At 39.6% G+C, this 25,585-nt stretch overlaps 1 protein-coding gene across 1 annotated transcript; it reads left to right on the forward strand.

Annotated features, from left to right (window-relative positions):
* The first annotated feature begins 27 nt into the window (after positions 1–27).
* On the forward strand, positions 28–24,764 carry LOC138851813 (platelet-derived growth factor receptor alpha-like). The gene is made up of 7 exons (XM_070081295.1): positions 28–51; positions 747–869; positions 2,366–2,577; positions 5,977–6,082; positions 8,240–8,389; positions 24,177–24,373; positions 24,668–24,764. Exons 1-7 carry the CDS (start codon positions 28–30, stop codon positions 24,762–24,764), a joined length of 909 nt encoding a protein of 302 aa, XP_069937396.1.
* The last annotated feature ends 821 nt before the right edge of the window (positions 24,765–25,585 follow it).

Here is a 25,585-nt window from a genome sequence, read left to right on the forward strand (position 1 = left end):
TGCTGGGCTTGGCAGATCACACAAGGAATGAACTATCTCACCAGCAGAAAGGTATTGTGCTTTTGCTTTTACTGTTGACGCATGTCCCTAATTAACCATATCTTTTATGAAGATATTACCAGTTGATGTAATATGATTTGAAAATATTATTTTTCATTAAAAATATTTTTCCTGGTAAAAGGACATATGTACAACTAATGTGACATTTTACTGTGACAACGTTTCGCACTCCAGGAGCCGTTATTAAATGGTTACTATTGTAATGGCCTGATAAACCTCATGGAGAGCGAAACGTTGCCTCAATAAAATGTTACGTTAGTTGCACTTGTGTCCTTTTACCTAAAATATTCTCAGCAATTCTACCATAATTAATACAATATTTTTTCCTGCCAGAACAAGGTAGGTTCAGTTAAGTAGAGATCTTATAATAATGCTGAATAAATGAAATGGATTAAAAGTTATGAGATAAAGCAGGTGTATTTTAAATGTGGGTTGATGTTTCATCAGTGTTCTTCTTTGTGTGATTTTTAAATGTTTGTGGCTCATTAACGATATTATTCCCAGAGTTCATAAAACCAAAATGTGATTTATCTTAACTTCATAAGAACAAACCTTCCTCACTGTCGTATTAAAACCTTACATTTTATAAGACCAAACTGAGGTAAAATACGTATATGATATCTTTGATCACTTTGAGATGTTGGTTTCCTAGAGAAACATCTAATACTTGTAATTTAATCTTTCAGGTTCTTCATGGAGATTTGGCTGCACGAAATCTTCTCCTATCAAATGACAATGTTGTAAAAATTAGCGACTTTGGTCTGTCAGGAAAAATGTACAAGAAAGATGCCTATATGAAGAAAGAAGATGTATATATAGAATCTCCTTATGTTTTGATATTTCTCTGTGCCAGGAGAGAATTTTGATTCATAATATTTTCTTAAATTTCTAAGCTTCTTAATTTTTATTACAAGAAACTTAATTTTCTTCAGAGACACTTTCATTGGTTGGTTTTATTACTGAGGACTACAAACCAAAGTTAGAACGCAAATTTCAGTTAAACTACAAATCTATACTAATTTCTAAGTAGTTGAACATTTAGAAAATACAGTAATGACTTTCTAGTATTCTTCCTGCACTTATTTACAAATAATGGCTAATATTTTCTAGCAATATTAATTAACCAATTTGCTCGTAAGTCTTAATAATTTTGGATTAACTTGAATACCTTTTTTTTCAGAAGGCATTTACATTCTTTTTAATGTTTTTGCTGTTTAAATATACCAAAGTTATGGGCATGTACATGTATTTTTTTTTTTACGTACACAAGATTTATCACTTCTGCTTTTTGGAAATTCGGTTTAAAATATTTTGTCAATAGCATTTTTAGAATGTCCTAATTAATATATTTAAACGCTGTTTTATCTGTTGGCATTTGTGTACAATATTTTTTTTCCAAAATTTCGGTATTATTTTATCAATAGTTTACGTCAATGTTCCTCACTTTGTTTACAGTTCTTAATATTTTATTAGACACTTTATATTCCTTGAGTGATCTTCTCACTTTCAAGTATATGACCATAACCCAAATAAAATTCTATCAATGATTTAGCATTAAAAAAAATGTGCTTTATTCTCCGTTATGTCACTTACGGTAGGTAGTACACAGCTACAGTTAATACTTTATACAACAAGTATACTGTGAATCTATCATTTAAATTAATTTTATACTTACGTTTTGTCCAATGTGGATCTGAGGGACTTGAATAATATTGCAGTAAACTACCCAATCTGCAACAGAGAATTTAAATATACTATTTTGCAATTTCTGATTCTTTGAATAAAATGATTTACAAATGCTTTGAGATCAGAGTTGTACATTATAATACACACACACATATATCTATATATATATATATATATAGGGTTTAGAAAGACACGTAAGGAAACACTATGACATATTTATAAATATGTCATAGTGTTTGCTTACATGTCTTTCTAAACCAACTTGTCGGTATTTATTACCTAGGTTTATACCATATATATATATATATATATATATATATATATATATATATATATATATATATATATATATATATATATATATATATATATATATATATACATATATATATATATATATACATATATATATGTATATTCACAATACTTAAGGAGCAGACTTGTATGCCAGCTGAAGGCCTTGGCCAGTTGTCCAAAAGCTCCAGGGATGGAACTTCACATGACTAAGACACGCCTCAGGATATACTTGTCCTGCTTCCTAGTAATCTTACTTAGCCTAATAAATTCCTTATCTTCCTGTCAAGTTTTATTAGCTAAAAAACAATTCATTTTGTTTCAGGATTTAATGCCAATTAAATGGCTGTCAGTGGAAGCTATCCGTGATCTTATATTCAGCGTCCAGAGTGATGTGTGGGCCTTTGGCGTCACCTTGTGGGAAATATTCTCTTTAGGGTCAACACCTTACCCTGGTATAGAGGTCAACAAGGACTTCTTTAACTTGCTGGAAAGCGGCTACCGCATGGAAAAACCAAAATATGCCAACCAACAAATGTTTGTATTCAGTTAATGATGTGTTTGACAGCATGAATAATGTGTGGACATGATGTACAGTTTTATGCTAATTACAATCAACTTTCCTCAGTTCACTGACCTTGTAGAACCAAAACAGACATAGCACTTTACCACAGAAATAATCTGCTACTACTACTACTACTACTACTACTACTACTACTACTACTACTACTACTACTACTTCTACTACTACTACAACTACTACTACTACTACTACTATTACTACTAATAATAATAATAATAATAATAATAATAATAATAATAATAATAATTATAATAATGTGGAGTTTCTAAAAAAGACACTGTAAAGAATACCAGATGTATGTTTTATGTGGACAAGTGAGAAAAAGAAGAGAAAACAAGAATACTTGGTAGAGGCGTGTCCTAGGTAGGAGGGAGGAGTAAATGTCCTTTCTTCTTCTTCTTCTTCTTCTTCTTCTTCTTCTTCTTCTTCTTATTATTATTATTATTATTATTATTATTATTATTATTATTATTATTATTTTTATTATTGTTATTATTATTATTATTATTATTATTATTATTATTATTATTAGTAAGTTATAGTAAGTGTGTATGCACCTGGAGAAGAGAGAAGTGTAGAGAAGAGAGAGAGATTCTGGGAAATGTTGAGTGAATGCGTGGGGAGTTTTGAATCAAGTGTGAAAGTAATGGTGGTTGGGGATTTCAATGCTAAAGTGGGTAAAAATGTTATGGAGGGAGTAGTAGGTAAATTTGGGGTGCCAGGGGTAAATGTAAATGGGGAGCCTTTAATTGAGCTATGTGTAGAAAGAAATTTGGTAATAAGTAATACATATTTTATGAAAAAGAGGATAAATAAATATATAAGGTATGATGTAGCACGTAATGAAAGTAGTTTGTTAGATTATGTATTGGTGGATAAAAGGTTGATGGGTAGGCTCCAGGATGTACACGTTTATAGAGGGGCAACTGATATATCGGATCATTATTTAGTTGTAGCTACAGTTAGAGTAAGAGGTAGATGGGAAAAGAGGAAGGTGGCAACAACAAGAGGGAGGTGAAAGTGTATAAACTAAGGGAGGCGGAAGTTTGGGTGAGATATAAGAGACTATTGGCAGAAAGGTGGGCTAGTGCAAAGATGAGTAGTGGGGGGGGGGTTCAAGAGAGTTGGAATAGTTTTAGAAACGCAGTATTAGAATGTGGGGCAGAAGTTTGTGGATATAGGAGGGTGGGGGCAGGAGGAGAGAGGAGTGACTGGTGGAATGATGAAGTAAAGGGTGTGATAAAAGAGAAAAAGGTAGCTTATGAGAGTTTTTTACAAAGCAGAAGTGTTATAAGAAGAGCAGAGTATATGGAGAGTAAAAGAAACGTGAAGAGAGTGGTGAGAGAGTGCAAAAGGAGAGCAGATGATAGAGTGGGAGAGGCACTGTCAAGAAATTTTAATGAAAATAAGAAAAAATTTTGGAGTGAGTTAAACAAGTTAAGAAAGTCTTGGGAAAGTATGGATTTGTCAGTTAAAAACAGAGTAGGGGAATTAGTAGATGGGGAAAGGGAGGTATTAGGTAGATGGCGAAAATATTTTGAGGAGCTTTTAAATGTTGAGGAAGAAAGGGAGGCTGTAATTTAATGCACTGGCCAGGGAGGTATACCATCTTTTAGGAGGGAAAAAGAGCAGAATGTAAGTGTGGTGGAGGTACGTGAGGCATTACGTAGAATGAAAGGGGGTAAAGCAGCTGGAACTGATGGGATCATGACAGAAATGTTAAAAGCAGGGGGGGAGGGTTATAGTGTTCGAGTGGTTGGTACTTTTGTTTAATAAATGTATGAAAGAGGGGAAGGTACCTAGGGATTGGCGGAGAGCATGTATAGTCCCTTTATATAAAGGGAAAGGGGACAAAAGAGATTGTAAAAATTATAGAGGAATAAGTTTACTGAGTATACCAGGAAAAGTATACGGTAGGGTTATAATTGAAAGAATTAGAGGTAAGACAAAATGTAGGATTGTGGATGAGCAGGGAGGCTTCAGAGTGGGTAGGGGATGTGTAGATCAAGTGTTTACATTGAAGCATACATGTGAACAGTATTTAGATAAAGGTAGGGAAGTTTTTATTGCATTTATGGATTTAGAAAAGGCATGTGATAGAGTGGATAGAGGAGCCTGTGCACTTGTATGAAGAATCAGGACATAACCCCTAAACATTACAGCAGTCAAGAACCTGATCTCCTGTCATCGGGAAAGATTACTTACAGCCACTAGAACGAGCCAGTGGGCTGTAACCAACACCTGCGACCCCCCCCATCATCAGCAAAGGCTACGATTTCAACAACACAGTGTCACCAACACCAGACACACAAGTTTTAAATTAGCGTTGAATTCAGTTATTTATATTTTTCGTTTTTCATTTTCTTTAATGTAGGATTAATATTTCATATTTAAGTGTTTTATATTTGATATGTTCTATATAATAAAGTGTATATGTTTGTCTGTTATTATTTCTTTTTCTATTCATTAATTTTCCTGAGGAGGAGCCAGCTTTGGTAATACTGTCTGAAGTTGTTACAGAGCTGAGTAAGCCTTCACAGACAGTAATAGGGTATATGAGATGAATTTAAAAACCGAGACTTGTTATCCATCAGAAACATTTCTATGTATAACATCACAGACTTTTCTAGTTAGGGTACATTTCTTGATCTCTGCACATACACAAGTGCATGACTTTTTGCTAAGATTATTGTGTAAAGTAAAAGGACACAAGTGCAACTAATGTCACATTTTATTGTGGCAACGTTTCGCTCTCCAGGAGCTTCGTCAAGCCGTGTCCTTTTACATTACATATTGTAGGTAATTCTACCAACATTTATACAATAAGATTATAGTGGTGTGTGGTATATGTCGGGTCAGAAAGGCTTCGGTGGGCAGCGATGCCAGGCGTATACAGCTCTGCCAGGCGTACATGGTAACTACATTACCACTGGGAATGTGGCACAATGTGATGCCACATTTGTAGTTCCATTTTGTTGACTCACTATCCATGAGTCGTTTCAAAATTTAGATTTTATTATGTATCAGTATCCTACTCGTTTCATTATATGTGATAACTCAGCCATTTGTGAGTTTCTCTCTTAAACAAAAGTCTTCAACCAAACTGTGCTGTTCATTCTCTTGATTTATAAAATTTTATTGCTTAATGTCTAGCAGTAATAACAGCTATTACACACTCAGTTATTAAAAAAATATCCCAGAATATGAAGAGGAAACTTTAGATAGCTCTTTTGTTTATTCTAGACTATTATTAATACGTGTTAAGACTGAAATTTAACCTAAAATGTCCTATCCAGTTAGTGGTTTAGTTGTGAACTGCTCAAGACACAGTACTCTTTATTCTCCATTTCCAGATATGATTTGCTAATCCAGTGTTGGGAAAAGGAACCCATAAACCGGCCAAGCTTCTCTCAAGCTGCTGAACATCTAGCTGCTCTTATGTTGCCAGATCTTACAGGAGTAAGTTGTAAACTTAAATAGTTTGTACCACATTATGTGAATTGGAAATTGTTTGAATACTTTTAAGTATTTTAAAAATCTGTGTTGGGACATCCTTTTTATGTGATACTCAGTGTTATATAGGTTTATGTTCTTCTTGTTCTATAATTAAGTACTAGTACATAGGAGTTAATTTATAATAACACTAACAATAAGGATGTAACAACATTTACAGGGTCCTTACGTGAACTGTTGATCTAATGGAGATGAAACCTGATTGTGAGAATAAAATGTTTGTCTCAAGCTTCACAGGTGCAGGAAAAACAATCTGAGAACATGATGATGTTTAACACAACAACAAAAAACACTAGATGTACTTCTGTCACTGTGCGATTCGAAAAAGATGTCATCCAAACAGTATAACACCAGCCCAGTGTACCTCATAACACACTGTAGCAACGATACAGAGTGCTGCATAAGTTGCGGTTATTTATTAGCATTAATGATATAAAGCAAATAAAAAGAGGTATTCACAAGTTATCACACTGATATTGATATCTCAATTCTTTCAATATCAACGGTAAATTAAGACAAACATAATTCTTAGTTAAAGTCAATAAGAAACTCTTTTTCAAGACAAACCGAAGAGACATACTCTTAGAGAGACCAATATCCGAGATGCTCAGAAGTTACATAATCAACTTATCATCGTTGAAGTGTTGAAACAAACTGGAGGAAGCGACTTGGGACTTACACAAGTCAAAATCAATACAAACTGTTCTGTAGTAAGACTGACCAGTATTTAAGTCATTCACAAATGATTGATTTTATTCTAATTATTAGATGAAACTCAACACTTAAATGTTCCTCTTTAATAAGGTACTTAAATTCCATCTTCGGAAAACAAGATTTTACTAAAATTGAAAAAGAAGAAAATAGTACAAGAATAACAACAATAAAACAGCAGTTAAACCAAAATTAAAAGTAAAAAATATAACAATAACAACAACAGCACATATGAAAAGTTGAAGAATATCCAGCTGTGGAAATACGTGTTTGCCTCCACCTCTTTCCACCTGTGACTTGTTAGCTAACAGTCTTTTTGCATATTAACCAAATTATATTCAACAATTGTACTCGCCGAGTTGTACTGACTGACTTGCACTCACCAAGTTGTAATCACACTGCTTAATTGGGTGTTATACGATCCTCAGAAAGATGCGATCAGTGATGATAAGTTAAACTGTCCATACGCTTCCCTTATTCTGGGGAACATGTACATAATTCTGGTAGTGAACAATAAATCGTCTACAATTCTCCACTCAAGTTTTCTCCCAACATTTCCCTCTACAGTAATGGTTCCATCAGTTTTATATTCATAGATCAGTTTCATAAGCTTCTTCTCCTTATATTAGTCTTCCACGATATTTTACACTGGGATAACCTCTGATAATCATCGCTGCCAAACTTCTTGTGTTTACTTCAAACATAAAATAGCGGACTATGATATATTTTAATTGTGTTACAATAAAATTAACTTACATTGGTCAAAATATGTTCATATGTCAACACATAAAACAAAATAATATTTCTTTAACAAATAGTGGGTTTAGGCTAAAAAATATGTACTAAATATAAAAAAAACTCTTGTTTTAATCTTCCACTGTTTAGCTCTAATGAATTTAAGATTGCATCAATCTTAAATCATTAGAGCTAAACAGAAATCCAGAAATTCAGTAATAAAAATGATTGGTCTCTTCTTAATCTACAAGTAACGTAATGTAAATTCAGATAGCAGCATTTTCATTTTTCATAAAGGAATTATATTAATTGGAATTTTACCTGGTAACGCTGGGAGCCAAGACCGGGTCGTCATCTGGAGAAAACCCTCACCGGTAGTACCAGCGAACCTCAACAACAACAACATCAAGATTAAGAACATTTTTAGGAAACCAGTTGACGGGCAAAAGTCAAAACTGTAGCCTCTAATGTTATATGTCAAAGGCATTCATCTCTTTGTATATATATAAACCTTATTATGTAGTCTCTTGATTCTGTTGGAAAGATCTTCATCCATGGAAATACTGTTGCCCTCATTTTCTATCAAACATGATTTCTTCTAAAGGTTGAAGAAGACAGTTGAGTAAATGCTCATATAATTAATTGTCTGATTTTCAGCATTATTTGGAAATGAATAATCCGTATCTGAGGATGAATGAGCAGCGGTTCAACACAGAAACTGATTATCTGAACATGATGTCAAGTCCTGATTATGATAACCTCCACCGGCAAGATGATGATGCCAGGACTGTGTACATCAACGTAGAGGTGAATCATATATCAAAACTCGTTAAACTTCTCTTGAATATTTTTTGTATCATGCATACTTATATTATTTCACAATTTTTGTATTATATTAGTTACATTATGAATTTAAGTTACAGAAAGGAATGTAAGATAAGGGACAATATAAACCAACTTAAGAGTAACTCAGGTCAGTTCGTTGACAGTGATAAGAATATGTGTGAAATTTTCAATATTTACTTCCTCTCAGGTTTTACCCAGGAAAATACTAGCAAATTTCCAGAAATAATAGATTATGTAGAACAGGACGATAATAAACTATGCACGATTGCGGTAACTAGTGACATGGTCCTCAGACAAATAGAGAAATTAAAACCTAATAAATTCCCTGGCCCTGATAAACTGTTTGCAAGGGTGTTAAAGGAATGTAAAGAGGAATTTAGCATTCCTTTCGCTAATCTTTTCAACATATCACTACAAACTGACATAGTGCGTGATAAGTGGAGAATGGCATAAGTAATACCTATTTATTAGGCAGGTGACAGGTCTTTGACTTCAAACTATAGCCAAATAAGCCTTACCCCCATATTGGGAAAATTTATGCTATCAATAATTGCCGAAGCAATTCGTTGCCATCTTGATAGGCACAGATTGATTAATGAATCTCAACACGGTTTTACAAAGGGACGTTCCTGTCGTACGAATTTACTAACTTTTTTCACTAAAGTGTTTGAGGAGGTAGATCATGGTAATGAGCATGATATTGTGTATATGGAGTTGAGTAAAGCTTTCGATAGAGTTCCACATCGAAGGCTGTTGAGGAAACTTAAGGCACACGGAATAGGAGGAGAATTTTTTTTCCTTGGTAGAGGCATGGCTGACAAATAGGCAGCAGAGAGTTTCCATAAATGGGTAGAAAACAGAATGGGGGAAAGTCACGAGCGGTGTTTCACAGGGGTCAGTGTTGGGCCCGTTGTTGTTCACAATTGATATAAACGACATATATGAGAGAATAAATAGCGACATAAGCAAATTTGCTGATGACACCAAAATAGGCCGTCTAATTCATTCTGTTGAGGATACTAAAGCACTCCAAGATTATTTGAATTGACTGATGAATTGATCAGAGAAGTGGCAGATGCAGTTTAATACAGAGAAGCGCAAATTTCTATATGTTGGACAGGAAAATAACCATGCCACATATAAACTAAATAATGAATATCTTAATACTACTGATTGCGAAAAGGATTTAGGAGTTCTGATTAGCAGTAATCTAAAACCAAGACAACAGTGCATTAGTGTTTGCAATAAAGCTAACAGAATACTTTGCTTCATATCTAGAAGTATAAATAATAGAAGTCCTCAGGTTGTTCTTCAACTCTGTATATCCTTGGTTAGGCCTCATTTAGACTATGCTGCTAAGTTCTGGTCACCGTATTACAGAATGGATATAAATGCTCTGGAAAGCGTACAGAGGAGAATGACAAAGTGATCCCATGTATCAGAAATCTTCCATATGAGGATAGACTGAGGGCTCTGAATCTGCACTCTCTCGAAAGGCGTAGAATTAGGGGTATATGATGGAGGTGTATAAATGGAAAAACAGGAATAAATAAAGGGGATGTAAATAGCGTGCTGGAAATTTCCAGCCAAGACAGAACTCACAGCAATGGTTTCAAATTGGAAAAATTCAGATTCAGGAAGGATACAGGAAAGCACTGGTTTGGTAATAGAGTTGTGGATGAGAGGAACGAACTCCCGAGTACAATTATTGAGGCTAAAACGTTGTGTAGTTTTAAAAATAGGTTAGATAAATACATGAAAGGGTGTGGGTAGGTGTGAGTTGGACCTGACTAGCTTGTGCTGCTGGGTCTGGTGCCGTGTCGTGCTGTTCTTCTTTACATTTCTTTAACACCCTTGCAAACAGTCCATCAGGGCCTGGGGATTTGTTAGGTTTTAATTTCTCTATTTGTCTGAGGACCATGTCACTAGTTACTGCAATCGTGCATAGTTTATTATCATCCAGTTCTACATAATCTATTATTTCTGGAATTTTGCTAGTATTTTCCTGGGTAAAAACTGAGAGGAAGTAAGTACTGAAAATTTCACACACATCCTTATCACTGTCAGTGATCTGACCAGAGTTACTCTTAAGTGGGCGTATCTTGCCCCTAATCTTACTTCTGAATACCTGAAAGAACCCTTTTCGGTTAGTCTTTGAATCACTTACGACCTTAGCCTCATAATCCCTTTTCACTTGTCTTATTCCTTTCTTTATTTCTCTCTTTAGTTGAATATATTGATTTATTTACTGCCCATCCCCTCTTTTGATACGCCTATATATGCCTCTCTATTGACCAATGAGATGCTTTAATCTATTGTTCATCCATTTGGGATAATTTTTGTTAGATCTAATTTCCCTACTAGGAACAAAAGCTGTTTGGGCTGCTAAAACTATGCTCTGAACAACGTCATATTGGCAACCAAGATCACCTACCTGACCCATAGTCAGGACATCCCAATTTAGCCCACCCAGGTAATTTTTCAATCCCATGAAGTCGGCCAAATCTTGGACAGACATTTGATTGCAGTTATCTGGGTAATTCCATGATATATTGAAACTAAGTGATTTGTGTGATGAATGGTTTGAAAAACCGACAAGTTGAAGATTGAGACACTTATGCAGCATATGGGAATCTTTATTCAGGAAACGTTTCGCCACACAGTGGCTTCATCAGTCCAATACAAAGAGGAAGGCGTAAGGAGAGGAGGAGTATGAGGTAATCAGTCCCTCAACCTGGAGTCGATGTGTTCAGTCCATCAATCTTGTAGAATGTACAGCATACGGCCGTAGACGTGGCTTATATACTGTAGTGAGGTGAAGTGAAGCAGGTGGAGGCGGGGTCATAGTGGTACCATCCACTAGTCGAAGTAGGTCTTCGTCCAAAGGTGTTGAAAAAGTGTTGAAGAATTCTTTGTAACAAGATCCCATGATGCTGCAGTGTCTGACAGTTGGGATCTTGTTACAAAGAATTCTTCAACACTTGTTCAACCTTTGGACGAAGACTTACTTCGACTAGTGGATGGTACCACTATGACCCCGCCTCCACCTGCTTCACTTCACCTCACTACAGTATATAAGCCACGTCTACGGCCCTATGCTGTACATTCTACAAGATTGATGGACTGAACACATCGACTCCAGGTTGAGGGACTGATTACCTCATACTCCTCCTCTCCTTACGCCTTCCTCTTTGTATTGGACTGATGAAGCCACTGTGTGGCGAAACGTTTCCTGAATAAAGATTCCCATATGCTGCATAAGTGATTTGTGATCACTTTCCCCAATCTCATCATTAACCTCAAGAATATTAATTAGTGACTCTTTGTTGGCAAGAACCAAATCAAGCAGATTTTCCTCTAGTTGGTTCTGTCACAACCTGCTCTAAAAAGGAATCCTGAACTGTATCAAGAAAGTCACTAAACTCAAGATTTCCTGTCATATTGTTCCAATCAATTTGTCTAAAGTTAAAATCTCCCATTATCACAACATTTTCATATCTAGATGCCTTATGAATTTCGTCCCATAACAGCTTACTGGACTCCTTATCAAGGTTTGGGGGCGTATAGATCACACCCAGAATTAAATTGTCAAGACCCTCGAGAAACTGTAGCCAAACAGATTCTGTGTTCGATGTTTCTAATCTTATATCATGTCTAAGAAAACAGTTTAAATTTTCTCTGACCAACATCGCCACTCCACCACCCTTCATGTTGACCCTATCAGTGTGGAATAGTTTGTAACCCTGTATGTTGCATTCAGAAGGCATTTCTCTATCTTTCAGGTTGAACCAGGTCTCTGTTATACCAATAATATCTATATTACCTACACTTGCAAGTAATCTTAGCTCATCTATCTTATTTCTTAAATTCCCACTATTTGCATAGTAAACCTTAAGGGAGCTAGTCCCTTGTTGCCCTCTGCTATCTCTCTTTGTTTATTGATCAATTGATTTGCCATTACTAGCAACTTTATTTTGAATATTGTCTTTTGAACATATCCCTGAGGTATCCTGGTAATAACTGCTGTTTTTAACCCTAATGCTACAGCCTGATTGTTTCCCACAAACACACATATCTCTATATCAGTTTAAATTCCTAGACAAGTCATCAATTACCCTCTCAATCGAATTGGCTAATAAGAACATAAGAACATTAGAACGACGGAACACTGCAGCAGGCCTACTGGCCCATGCGAGGCAGGTCCAATTCTCCAACCGGCTTAAGCTAATGCACCCAACCTAGTCAGGTCAGGTCACCTTGACTTAAGGGAGGAACACGGCAACCGTCCTGGTAGCACAAGCTAATCAGGTCCAACTCACACCCATCCACACCCTCTCATGTATTTATCCAACCTATTTTTAAAGCTACACAACGTTCTGGCCTCTATGACTGTACTTGGGAGTTTGTTCCACTCATCCACAACTCTATTACCAAACCAGTACTTTCCTTCATCCTTCCTGAATCTGAATTTTTCTAACTTAAAACCATTGCTGCGAGTCCTGTCTAGGCTAGATATTTTCAGCACACTATTTACATCCCCTTTATTTATTCCTGTTTTCCATTTATACACCTCAATCATATCCCTCCTAATTCTACGTCTTTCTAGAGAGTGCAGTTCAGGGCCCTTAGTCTATCCTCACAGGGAAGGTTTCTGATACATGGGATCAACTTTGTCATCCTCCTTTGTACATTTTCCAGAGCATTTATTTCCATTCTGTAATATGGTGACCAAAACTGTGCAGCATAATCTAAATGAGGCCTAACCAAGGATGTGTAGAGTTGAAGAACAACCTGAGGACTCCTATTATTTATGCTTCTTGATATGAAGCCAAGGATTCTATTAGCTTTATTGCGAACACTTATGCACTGTTGTCTTGGTTTCAGATTACTGCTAACCAGAAATCCTAAATCTTTTTCGCAATCCGTAATATTAAGCTCTACATTATTTAGTTTATATGTGGCATGGTTATTGGTCTGTCCAACATTTAGAACTTTGCATTTGTCTATATTAAACTGCATCTGCCACCTCTCCGACCACTGCATCAGTCTACTCAAACCTTCCTGGAGTGCTCTAATGTCCTCTTCAGAATGAATTAGTCGGCCTATTTTTGTGCCATCTGCAAACTTGCTGATGTCGCTCTTTATGCCCTCATCTATGTCGTTTATGTATATTGTGAACAGCAGGGGGCCCAACACTGACCCCTGTGGAACACCGCTCGTGACGCTTCCCCACTCTGATTTCTCCCCATTTAAGTAAACTCTCTGCTGCCTATTTTTCAACCATGCCTCTATCCAGGAAAAAATTTCTCCTCCTATTCCATGTGCCTTAATTTTCCTCAATAGTCCATATACACAATATCATATTCATTACCATGATCTACCTCCTCAAATACCTTAGTGAAAAAAGTTAATAAATTCGTAAGGCAGGAATGCCCCTTTGTAAAACCATGCTGAGATTCGTTGATTAATTTATGCTTTTCAAGGTGGCTACGAACTGCCTCGGCAATTATTGATTCCATAAATTTTCCCACTATGGAGGTTAGGCTTATTGGTCTATAGTTCGAAGCTAAGGACCTGTCACCTGCTTTGAAAATAGGTATCACATTTGCCATTTTCTGCTTATCTGGCACCATGCCAGTTTGTAGTGATATGTTGAAAAGATTAGCCAAAGGTTTGCTAAGCTCCTCTTTACATTCCTTTAGAACTCTTGCATACAGTTCATCAGGGCCTGGGGATTTGTTAGGTTTTAATTTATCTATTTGCCTAAGGACCATGTCACTTGTGACCCTAATCGTGCACAGTTTATTATCGTCCTGTTCCACATAATTTCTCATTTCTGAAATATCGCTGGTATCCTCCTGTGTAAAAACTGAGAGGAAGTATGTGTTAAAACTTCTACACATTTCCTTATCACTGTCAGTGAGCTGACCCGAGGAACTTTTGAGTGGGCCTATCTTGTCCCTGATCTTACTTCTGTATACTTGAAAGAATCCTTTTGGGTTAGTCTTCGAATCTCTTGCAACCTTAACCTCATAATATCTTTTTGCTTTTCTAATTCCTTTTTTTATTTCTCTCTTTAACTGAATATATCGATTTCTTAATTGCCCCTCTCCTCTTTTGATTTGCCTATATATGCCTCTCTTTTGACCAATTAGATATTTTAATCTATTGTACATCCATTTAGGATCATTTTTGTTTGATCTGAATTCCCTATTTGGAACATAATTTGACTGAGCAGCTAGAACTATGCCCTGGAAAGCGTCATATCGGCAACCATCACCACCTACCTGACCCTTAGTCAGGTCATTCCAGTTCAGCCCACCTAAGTAATTTTTCAGTCCTATGAAATCAGCCAAGCGGAAGTCAGGGACAGAGACTTGATTGCCATTATTAGGGGAATTCCATGATATATTAAAACTGAATGATTTGTGATCACTTTCCCCAAGCTCATCATTAACCTCAAGATTATTAATTAGTGTTTCCCTACTGGCAAGAACCAAGTCAAGGAGGTTATTTCCCCTAGTTCGCTCTGTCACAAACTGTTTTAAAAAACAATCCTGGATCGTATCAAGAAAGTCACCTGACTCTAAATTTCCTGTCAAATTGCTCCAGTCAATCTGCCTATAGTTGAAATCTCCCATTAGCACAACATTTTCGTATGTAGATTCCTTACGAATTTCGTCCCATAGAAGTTTACTGCACTCCCTATCAAGATTTGGGGCCCTGTAAATCACACCCAAAATTAGTTTTTCTCGGCCCTCGAGAAGCTGTAACCAAACAGATTCAGTGGCTGACGCTTCTAATTTAATATCTTGTCTAACACAACAATTTAAATTGTCTCTGACATACATCGCTACTCCACCACCTTTCCTGTTGACCCTGTCAGTGTGGAATAATTTATAGCCTTGTCCTCTTCAAGGGGGGCTCCTTGGCGTGGTGAAGAGGCTCTTGGTCTGAGGAATTAGCCCTGTCGGTCTTCTTCCTCAGACCGAACCTAATTACCCCCCATTCTCCCCTCCCCTATCCCATCCTCCCCATCCTCCCCTTTTTCCATTCCTCCTCCTCCTCCTCATCCCTCCCTTTTGCCCTTCCTCTTTTTAGCCTTCGTGATTTCTCTCACAGGCGCGCTAGTTCCTAGGTAGGGGAAAGGACACCGGGGTCCATCCCATTCCGTTGAGGTTTCTTGGCGGTGGTGTAGTTTGCCGTGGAATCTGGATTGCCTAGGGATGTCCCGATCCCTCTCCGGTATCCCGGAGTAGCTTTGGGTGTCTTTTGGGCGACGGGTGTATCTCTGGAAGCCACCTTTCGGATTCCGGGGGTGGTGGCTGAAGGAGGTATGCTTTGTGGCGGATATCCGGCCGCCCTCTCTTTTGTCCACCGAGGTAGCTCGGCAGATGTGAGGTTGCTATCCCAGATTGCTGGTTTACTGGCATGAAGGGTAGGGTATGGCACGGGTTCCATGCTGCATCTGCGCTACTAGCGGTGTCGAGTCCTCTTGGGCGCGGAGGGAGATTTCTGGCCCTTTCATTCCTCCTAGGAACTATCCCTCCCCGGTCCCCCCTTTTTTTTTTCTTTTTTTTATTTTTATTTTCTTTTCTTCTTTCTTTTTTTTTCTTAAAAACAAAAAGAAAGAAGTAACCTAACCATGGCAGCCCTAGTCCATGAACCTGGTACCCCCGGGCCCCTTCTTGATACCGCACCCCGTTCTGACCCCGCCTCGTCTTTGGACCACTCTTCAGACATTCCTCATGCCTCTGTACCTATTGCCGGTGCTGTTTCCTCACCCGCTTCAGGTACTGAGGCCTCGACTGACTCCTTCGATTTATCAGACCTTCGCTCTCCTCTGACTATGCTTCCGGCCTCTCCCTCTACGGTGTGGCAATTTTCAAATCGCCGACCCGTTCCACGTCGGACCAACTCTGGTCCCATGCCTAAACGTCAACGACAATTACCTGCTGATGATACTTCTCCACCTTCACCTTCTCGTTCTTCTCAGAAACGATCGACACGTCCTTCACTACCTTTCCACGCTCAGTTTCAGACTGAACAGTGGACTAAATTCTTCACTTTACGACCAACTTCCTCTACTGCCTATCTTTCTGACCATAGTATTGGCAAGGCACTCCTACGCCATGTTGGTAAAGATATTTCTTTTCATGCTCTTAAGAGCGGTACGCGCATCATTACCGTACAGAATGCTACCCAGGCTCGTGAGCTCTCTCGTCTTTCCCATATAGATACTGTTCCTGTCACCCTTGAAAAACATCATTCCCTCAATTCTTGTAGTGGTACCGTTATTCTGCCCCATACCATAGTTCAACAAAATTTCCAGACATGTGGCACCGACATTCTAGAACAGCTGGAACTCCAAGATCTCCCAATCCTCAAGGTAGACACTTACGTTCTTCCTGCCCGTGGGCGGAGACGATACCCTAGCAATGTGGCTCGTTTAACTTTTGACAGCCGAGAACTCCCATCCTCCGTTTATATAGCAGGACATCGGTTACAAGTTCGAAAGGTGATCCCTACACCACAACAGTGTAGAAATTGCTGGCGATTTGGCCATCCAGCGAAATATTGCAGATCTATCGCTGAATGCCCAGTCTGTGGTGCCGATGACCATTCTAATACGTCTTGCAATCGATCTCCCTCTTGCCTTAACTGTCATGAGGCTCACCCTTCGTACTCTCGCCGTTGTCAGGTCTATTTAAACGAGCGGGAAATCCGTTACCTCAAAGAGACAGAAGGTCTCCCTTATGCCATGGCAGTTTCTCATCTCCGCCTCCAAGGGAGACTCCCACGTGTTTCTTATTCCCGTGTTTCAAAACGTCCCCCCACTTCTGGTATCCCATCTTCTACACCCACCTCTGTGGTTACCTCTCCCATAATCACTCCTGTATCTAATCCTTTTGCTGTCCTCGGCTCAGACGTCCCTACTTCAACGCCTCAGTCTAATCTCGCTTCTTCGAGTTCTCTCTTACAAGCCTCAGTATCGACGAGACCTCGTACGACACCTCTTCCCAATCGTCCCTCTACTTCTCAAAAGTCAAAAAAAGGTCCGGTAACACCTCCTACCCATCTTCCACCTCCTCATTTTACCCTCCCTGTCTCTGTCCCTAGTTCTTCCCCTCTCACTGGCTCAGTTACAAGTGCAGAGGTTCACCCTCCTCCTCGTAATGTACCTTCCTCCCCTGTTCCCTCCCAAGTTTCTTCCTCTTCTGCCACCTCCCAGGTTCCTGTCTCTTCTGTCCCCTGCCACGCTTCTCCAGTTCCCTCCACCCTTTCGCCCCCCCCTACCTTGGTACAGTCCAATACAGTTCCAATCTTTACTCATCCTCCCCCTACCATTCCCAATATTGTCTCCCATACGACATCTCTGAATTCCGAAACACTTGAAGCAATCTCTGAATATATTGCAGAGACCAAATCATCAATTGACACTGATCCACCTTCCGCTCTTTCTCTCTCCTCTGCTCCATCTGCGCAACTCCTTTCTTCACAGCGCACCGTTCCTTCGCTGCTTGAACATTTTCCACTGCCTCCGCATGTGGACTTTTCTAACCCTTCTAGTCCGTAGGAACCCTTACCTGCGGATTTCAAGTATCTTTATCATTGCCAATCATGGCCTTTTTACAGTGGAATATACGCGGCCTCAGGGGTAATCGGGGTGAGCTTCAGATGTTACTCTCCCAGTTTGCCCCTGTTGGTGTTTGCTTACAGGAACCAAAATTACACTCTGCTGTTATTTCTCACATCTCAGGCTATAATTTATTGTATTCTTCAGATCCTTTTCCTGATGGGACCTTTAATGAAAGTGCCCTTCTTCTCCGCACTGATATTCTGTACCATCAGCTATTTGTTCATACTTCGCTGCATTACACAGCAGCCCGTATCCACTTACATAGGTGGTATACGCTCTGTTCTTTATATCTCTCTCCTTCTCGGGCATTATCTATTCCGGATTTTGCCTTCCTTGTTTCGTCATTACCGCCACCGATTCTGTTACTTGGTGATTTTAATGCCCACCATTTCCTCTGGGGGGGTCTCACTGTGATTCCCGTGGAATTCAGTTAGAGGCTTTTCTTGCCACCCACCCCCTCCATGTTTTAAATACAGGTACTCACACCCATTTTGAGCCTCGGACTCATACTCTCTCTTGCATCGATCTCTCAGTTTGCTCTTCCTCCGCCGCATTAGACTTCACTTGGTCTGTTCTCCCAGACTTACATGACAGTGATCATTTCCCAATCATTCTTACTTCCCCTTCATATTCGCCACCTCTTCGCACCCCACGCTGGCAATTTAATCGGGCAAATTGGAACCTTTACTCACACCTGACTGTTTTTAAAGAGGTTCCTTCTTCGTCCTCCATCGATGAGCTTTTACACCTCTTCTCGTCCTCCGTTTTCACCGCAGCTTCTCATTCTATACCCCAAACTTCGGGCAGGCATTCTCAGAAATGCGTGCCTTGGTGGTCTCCTGCTTGTGCTCGTGCAGTACGTTTGAAACGCGCTGCATGGGGCAGGTACCGGTACAATAGAACCACAGAGCGACTCCTTGATTTTAAACAGAAGCGTGCGATCGCTCGCCGTGTCATCCGTGACGCTAAACGCACTTGCTGGCGAGATTATGTCTCCACCATCACCTCTGCTTCCTCTATGAGTGCAGTCTGGAAAAAAGTACGAAAACTGAGTGGTAAATATTCTCCTGACCCGGCTCCTGTTCTGCGGGTTGCCGGTGTTGATATAGCAAACCCACTAGATGTTGCCAATGAAATTGGCAATCATCTGGTCCGTATTTCTCAGGGACTCCATCTATGCCCCTCATTTCTTTCCTCAAAGTCTGCCAGAGAGTTAGCACCCTTGGACTTTTCTTCTCTCAGAGAAGAACAGTATAATGTGCCTTTTACACTTCAAGAACTGGAGGCAACACTCTCAGCTTGTCGATCATCGGCAGCTGGGCCCGACGACATTCATATTCGTATGCTACAACATTTACATCAGTCAGCCCTTGCAGTCCTATTACGCCTTTACAATCTTATTTGGTCACAAGGAGTTCTTCCACAGCTGTGGAAATCCGCCATTGTTCTCCCTTTCCGCAAACCAGGCACTACGGGACATGAAACCTCCCACTATCGTCCCATTGCTCTTACCAGTGCAGTTTGCAAAGTAATGGAACGTCTAGTAAATAGACGTTTAGTGTGGTATTTAGAGACACACAACAGTCTCTCCACTCGTCAATATGGCTTTCGTAAGGGACGTTCTACCATAGACCCCTTACTGCGCTTGGATACGTATGTTCGTAATGCCTTTGCGAATAACCACTCAGTTATTGCCATATTTTTTGACCTTGAGAAGGCATATGACACAACTTGGAGGTATAATATTTTAGCCCAAGCCCACTCCTTAGGCCTTCGAGGCAATCTACCATCCTTCCTTAAGAACTTTTTAACTGACAGGCATTTCCGTGTTCGGGTTAATAATGTGCTCTCCCCGGACTTTGTCCAAGCTGAAGGTGTCCCCCAGGGATGTGTTCTGAGCACAACACTTTTTCTCCTTGCTATTAATGATTTGGCCTCTAGTCTTCCATCAAATATTTGGTCATCACTCTATGTTGATGACTTCGCTATTGCCTGTGCAGGCGCTGACTGTCACCTCCTTACAGTTTCTCTCCAGCATGCAGTCGACCGTGTTTCCAATTGGGCCACCACACATGGGTTTAAATTTTCCAGCACTAAAACCCACCAAATCACTTTCACTAGACGCTCTGTCATCTCTGATCATCCTTTGTACCTCTATGGCTCACGTATCCCTGAACGTGATACAGTCAAGTTTCTGGGCCTCCTCTTTGATCGTAGGTTATCCTGGAAACCTCACATTACCTCTCTGAAGGCAACTTGTCACAGCCGGCTGAACCTTCTTAAAACCCTTGCTCATCTTTCGTGGGGAGCTGATCGTCGAACCCTCCTTCACCTACATTCCACCCTTATTTTATCGAAACTTGATTATGGTGACCAGATCTATTCAGCGGCATCTCCTGCTACTCTCTCTAGCCTTAACCCCATTCATCACCAAGGATTACGTTTATGCCTTGGTGCTTTTCGCTCTTCCCCTGTCGAAAGCCTCTATGCAGAAGCGAACGTTCCATCCTTATCCGATCGCCGTGATGCCCATTGCCTGCGCTACTATGTACGCTCTCATGATCTCCGCAATCCTTCCATTTATAGAATGGTCACTGATATTAGTAGACATTCTTTATTTGTTCGCCGCCCCTGCTTACTCCGTCCCTTCTCTCTTCGCCTTCATTCGCTCTTGTCTTCTCTTCAACTACCACCTTTCTATGTACATGTAGCATCTCACTTTTCCCTACCCCCCTGGGAAGTTCCAGCTGTTCGAGTCTGTTCTTTCTCCCTCCCTTGCTCGAAAGCCCAACTGTCTACGGTCGCTTCCCGCTCTCTTTTTCTTGACCACTTTCACTCTCATTCTCATGCCATTGCTGTGTACACAGATGGCTCTAAGTCTTCTGACGGCGTAGGATTCGCAGCAGTGTTTCCGGACAGCGTCGTACAAGGGCATTTACTATCTTCAGCTAGTATTTTTACTGCTGAATTATATGCCATCCTTACAGCACTTATCCGTATTGCATCTATGCCTGTGTCATCATTTGTGGTTGTCTCAGACTCCCTTAGTGCTTTACAGGCTATAAAAAAATTTGATACACCTCACCCCTTAGTCCTCCGTATCCAACTTTGGCTACGCCGCATCTTTACTAAGCATAAAGATATTGTTTTTTGTTGGGTCCCTGGTCATGTTGACGTACAGGGCAATGAACAGGCAGACACTGCTGCGCGGTCAGCAGTACATGACCTACCAGTTTCTTATAGAGGTATTCCATGTACGGACTATTTTGCTGTAATAACTTCCCACCTTCACACCCGTCAGCAACAACGTTGGTCTACTATGCTCGGCAACAAACTTCAGTCTATTAAACCGAGTATAGGTTACTGGCCGTCTTCTTATCACCAGTGTCGAGGTTGGGAGACTACTCTCTCCCGTCTTCGCATTGGCCATACTCGTCTTACTCATGGATATCTCATGGAGAGGCGTCTTGCTCCTCTCTGTGAGAATTGCCAAGCTCCATTATCAGTCAGCCACATTCTGTTGGACTGCCCACTTTATCAACGAGCACGCAGAATTTACCTCTGTCGTCGTCTTCGCCCCGCTGCTCTCTCTTTACCTTCCCTTCTCGCTGATGGACCCACCTTTCATCCGGACTCTCTCATTGACTTTTTGACAACGACTGACTTACTTCACAAATTCTGATACTTTCAGCCCTTTCTACTTGTATCTCTTGCTACCCTCTACCCCCGTACTATCCCCTGCCCCGCTGTTTTCTGTAACCTGCTGATCATCCCCCCTCCCTTCTGCCATCCAATTCCCTTGCTTCCTTCCCTACCCTGCAGCGCTGTATAGCCCTTGTGGCTTAGCGCTTCTTTTTGATTATAATAATAATAATATAGCCTTGTATGTGATATTCAGAGGGCATCTCTCTATCTTTCAGATTAAGCCAGGTCTCTGTTATAGCAATAATATCTATGTTTCCTGCACTTGCAATTAATCTTAGCTCATCTATCTTATTTCTTACACTCCTGCTATTAGTATAATAAACCTTAAGGGAGCTAGTCCCTTGCTGCCCTCTGCTGTCCCCCTTTGTTTGCTGACCTGATCTATTGTTTTTATTTATAACTTCATGCTGAATGCCTCTTATACATTTACTGTTTCCAACCCTAGTGTTGCAACCTGCTTGTTTTCCACACACACCCATACCTCTATCTTCCATCAGTTTAAAATCATAGGCATTTCACCAATAGCCTTCTCAATCGAGTCTGCAAGTGCTATCACTCCAGCCCCAGAGAGATGTACCCCATCCCTTGCATACATATCATGTTTGCCATAAAAGTTGTTCCAGTTGTCAATGAATGGGATTGCAAGTTCCTTGCAGTATCTGTCTAGCCAGCATTTACAGCAATTGCCCTAGACAACCATTTATTTCCTACTCCCCTTCTAGGCAAGATGCTACATATGATTGGGATTCCTCCCTTAGACTTAATGAAATCTATAGCTGACCTGTACTTATCTAATAACTCTTCTCTCCTACCCTTCCCAATATCATTTTCACCAGCACTGAGACAGATAATGGGCCTGTTCCCATTACCTGACATGATATTATCCAGCCTGTTGACTATGTCCCCAACGCCAGCTCCAGGGAAGCACACTCTATCTCTCATCTTCTTATTCCTGTTACAAAAAGCACGGTCAATATATCTTACCTGAGAGTCACCAACCAGAAGAATGCGCTTACCTCCATTAGCAGGGGCAGTAGTACCCTTACCTTCACTGGCCACAGAAGTACATTCATCCTTCCCCATACCTTCCATACATATCACGTTTGCCAAAGAATAGGTCCCAGTTATCAATGAATGGGATTGCAAGTTCCTTGCAGTACCTATCTAGCCAGCAATTTATACCAATTGCCCTAGACATCCATTCATTGCCCACTCCCTTTCTAGGCAAGATGCTACATATGACTGGGATCCCTTCGTTAGACCTAACTACTTCTATGGCTGACCTGCACTTATCTAGCAGCTCCTCTCTCCTGCCCTTCCCAGTGTTATTACCCCCAGCACTAAGACATATAATGGGCTTGTTCCCATTACCTGGCATAATATTATCCAACCTGCTGACTATGTCACCAACACCAGCTCCTGGAAGGCACACTTTCTGTCTGACCTTTCTGTCTCTGTTACAAAAAGCACGGTCCATATATCTTACATGAGAATCGTCTACTATTAAGATACTCTTACCTTGATTAGTAGGGGAATCATTGGTACCTCCAACCTCACTAACCATTAAAGTGCACTCGTCCTGGAGAACAGAGAATCGATTTTCTAACTTCACATCTCTGTTAACCCTCCTTATTTTCCTTCTTCCTGAACTGTGAACCACTTGCCACTTAATTAAAGCGGCTGCCACTATCATTGCTAGTGACTATTTCCTCCTTACCAGCTAAACCCTTCTCACACTCGCTGTCAAACTCATATAGGTGAAGCTTCAGTCTCCTATTTTCTTCCTGAAGAAGTAGAACGTCCTTCTTCAACACTTTAACCTAAAACACTACAACAAGCCATGGTGCTTAGTAACACCCCACACTAACTCCCAGAGCTTAGGACAGGTATGACCGCAGGTGACCACTGCCTCAGCGTATATGAGTGGGTGTCGGTGGGTGTGAGTTGGACCTAAATAGCTTGTGCTTCTAAGTCGGAGGCCTTATGTGACGTGTCTGACTTCACTAGGTCAAGGCATTGGCATAAGCCGGTGGGAGAATTGGACCTGCCTCGTATTGGCCAGTAGGCCTGCCGCAGTGTTCCTTCTTTCTTATGTTCTTCTTATGTTCTTATGTTAAACTTTCTTAAATAGTCATCTTAATTCCTGCAAATATAGATGTGAATGAAAATGATACTGATTTTGTGAATTAAGGAAATATTGAATCATGTATAATTGCTGCAACTAGCTATTAACACAAGAGTTGTGCTGCATCCATAGATTATGTTTCTAGACACTATCTACAGTAATTGATTTACATATTTTTCTTAGTAAATTATGCATGTAAATTTTCTTGACTAATTTTGAATTATTAAACGAGTCGGTCTTTACAGTAAAAAATCTGCTTCTAATTTTTTAATCAACAGAAAGCTGATGATAGGAACACTGAGAACAGCTACCTGAAAATGAAATCACCAGAAATGGTAAGATACTCAGGTGAAGGTAGTGATCAACTTACTATGACTGGAGTGTCCAATCCTCATTACATGACAAAGAAATTCTCCTGTGGAACTTCAGGTCCAATGGCTGATGAGTTTAGTTCTCAACTTAATGAAATCCCCAGGTTTGTAGCATTTTGTTATTGAAGTATTATTCATATTCACAGAAAGTACAGCAAATTTGTAAATGTTTTTTGATTGTGTTCAGTGAGAAAGGGTTGAAAGTTCAAGTAATAAAATGTCTGTGAGCGCTCGTCTTTAATGCCACTTGTAAAGTTGTCGGCAGACAAATTCTTGGCAAGTGACCAGCCAAGTGTCTTTGGATCCTTCAGGGTAATGCCTCCCTCATATTCATGTTATTCCATTACTAAAAAACACTCTTTCCTGATCACCCTACAGCATTTCGCTGAGATTTTCAGATGTTTAATTTTCCAAATAGAAGATATGAACATCCACAATGATCTCAAGTCAAGAAGTTGGCTCAAGCATAACTTGAAAATGTTGTTCACTCCATAACAAAGAAGACAGTGTTCGATGGATGTTTTGCTGATACCTTAAATATCACTCGTTATTCACTGGTCTCAGAAAAGTTGTTGAAACATTTCAGACCGTGGCTTTTCTTATCATTTGCATCAAGTTTCACACAAGCACAGTCCTTACGTCGGCGGAGGATAACGTTCCAGCTAAATAATCATTGTGTCTAGATTTCATCACACCAGCAGTTTCATCTGATGAAAATACACTCAGGATTTTGTCCCCCAAATTCACACAGCCATCAAAGGAAATTTTGCGTTACTAATTTTTTTTCTTGAAGCTCCTGTAACTAGACAATAGAAATAAGAGTTAAAAGTTGTCATAATGAAGACGTTTTCACTTCCATGTGTCTTTGTATTTATTGAAGAAGGTGGTATGACCTATACAGTTTCACACCAACATATAACATATAACCACTGTTGCCAAGAGAGATGTAAAGAAAACCACGCAAAGAGAAGCTCTTATTTTAGTATTAAAGATAATTACCAAAGGTATGACATTATTAACATATTTTAAACACAAAACTTTTGGCTATGCAAAGAATTTCCAGCAGCCTTAAAATGAAATGAGAAGAACTGAAAAACTGCTTAATAAGTGTCTGTCAAATGACCATGGTTCGACCCCAATCCACCTCTCTCTTTATATATGTATGTATGTATGTATGTATATATATATATATATATATATATATATATATATATATATATATATATATATATATATATATATATACAAACACTGATCTCTGGCTGAAGGAGACTCGAACCTACGAACGTTAGGACAAGGTACGCAGTGCTTTACCA

This window comes from Cherax quadricarinatus, unplaced genomic scaffold (genome assembly GCF_038502225.1).
Source record: "Cherax quadricarinatus isolate ZL_2023a unplaced genomic scaffold, ASM3850222v1 Contig2236, whole genome shotgun sequence".
In the NCBI taxonomy this organism is placed as follows: domain Eukaryota; kingdom Metazoa; phylum Arthropoda; class Malacostraca; order Decapoda; family Parastacidae; genus Cherax; species Cherax quadricarinatus.

Bases quoted from the DNA above. Each gene is read 5' to 3' on its own strand.
- LOC138851813 (XM_070081295.1), top strand. From the start codon at position 28: ATGAACTATCTCACCAGCAGAAAG. The intron at 2,578-5,976 runs GTTTGTATTCAG...CTCCATTTCCAG, and splicing joins AAATATGCCAACCAACAAAT to ATATGATTTGCTAATCCAGT. The intron at 24,374-24,667 runs GTTTGTAGCATT...TGAGATTTTCAG, and splicing joins CAACTTAATGAAATCCCCAG to ATGTTTAATTTTCCAAATAG.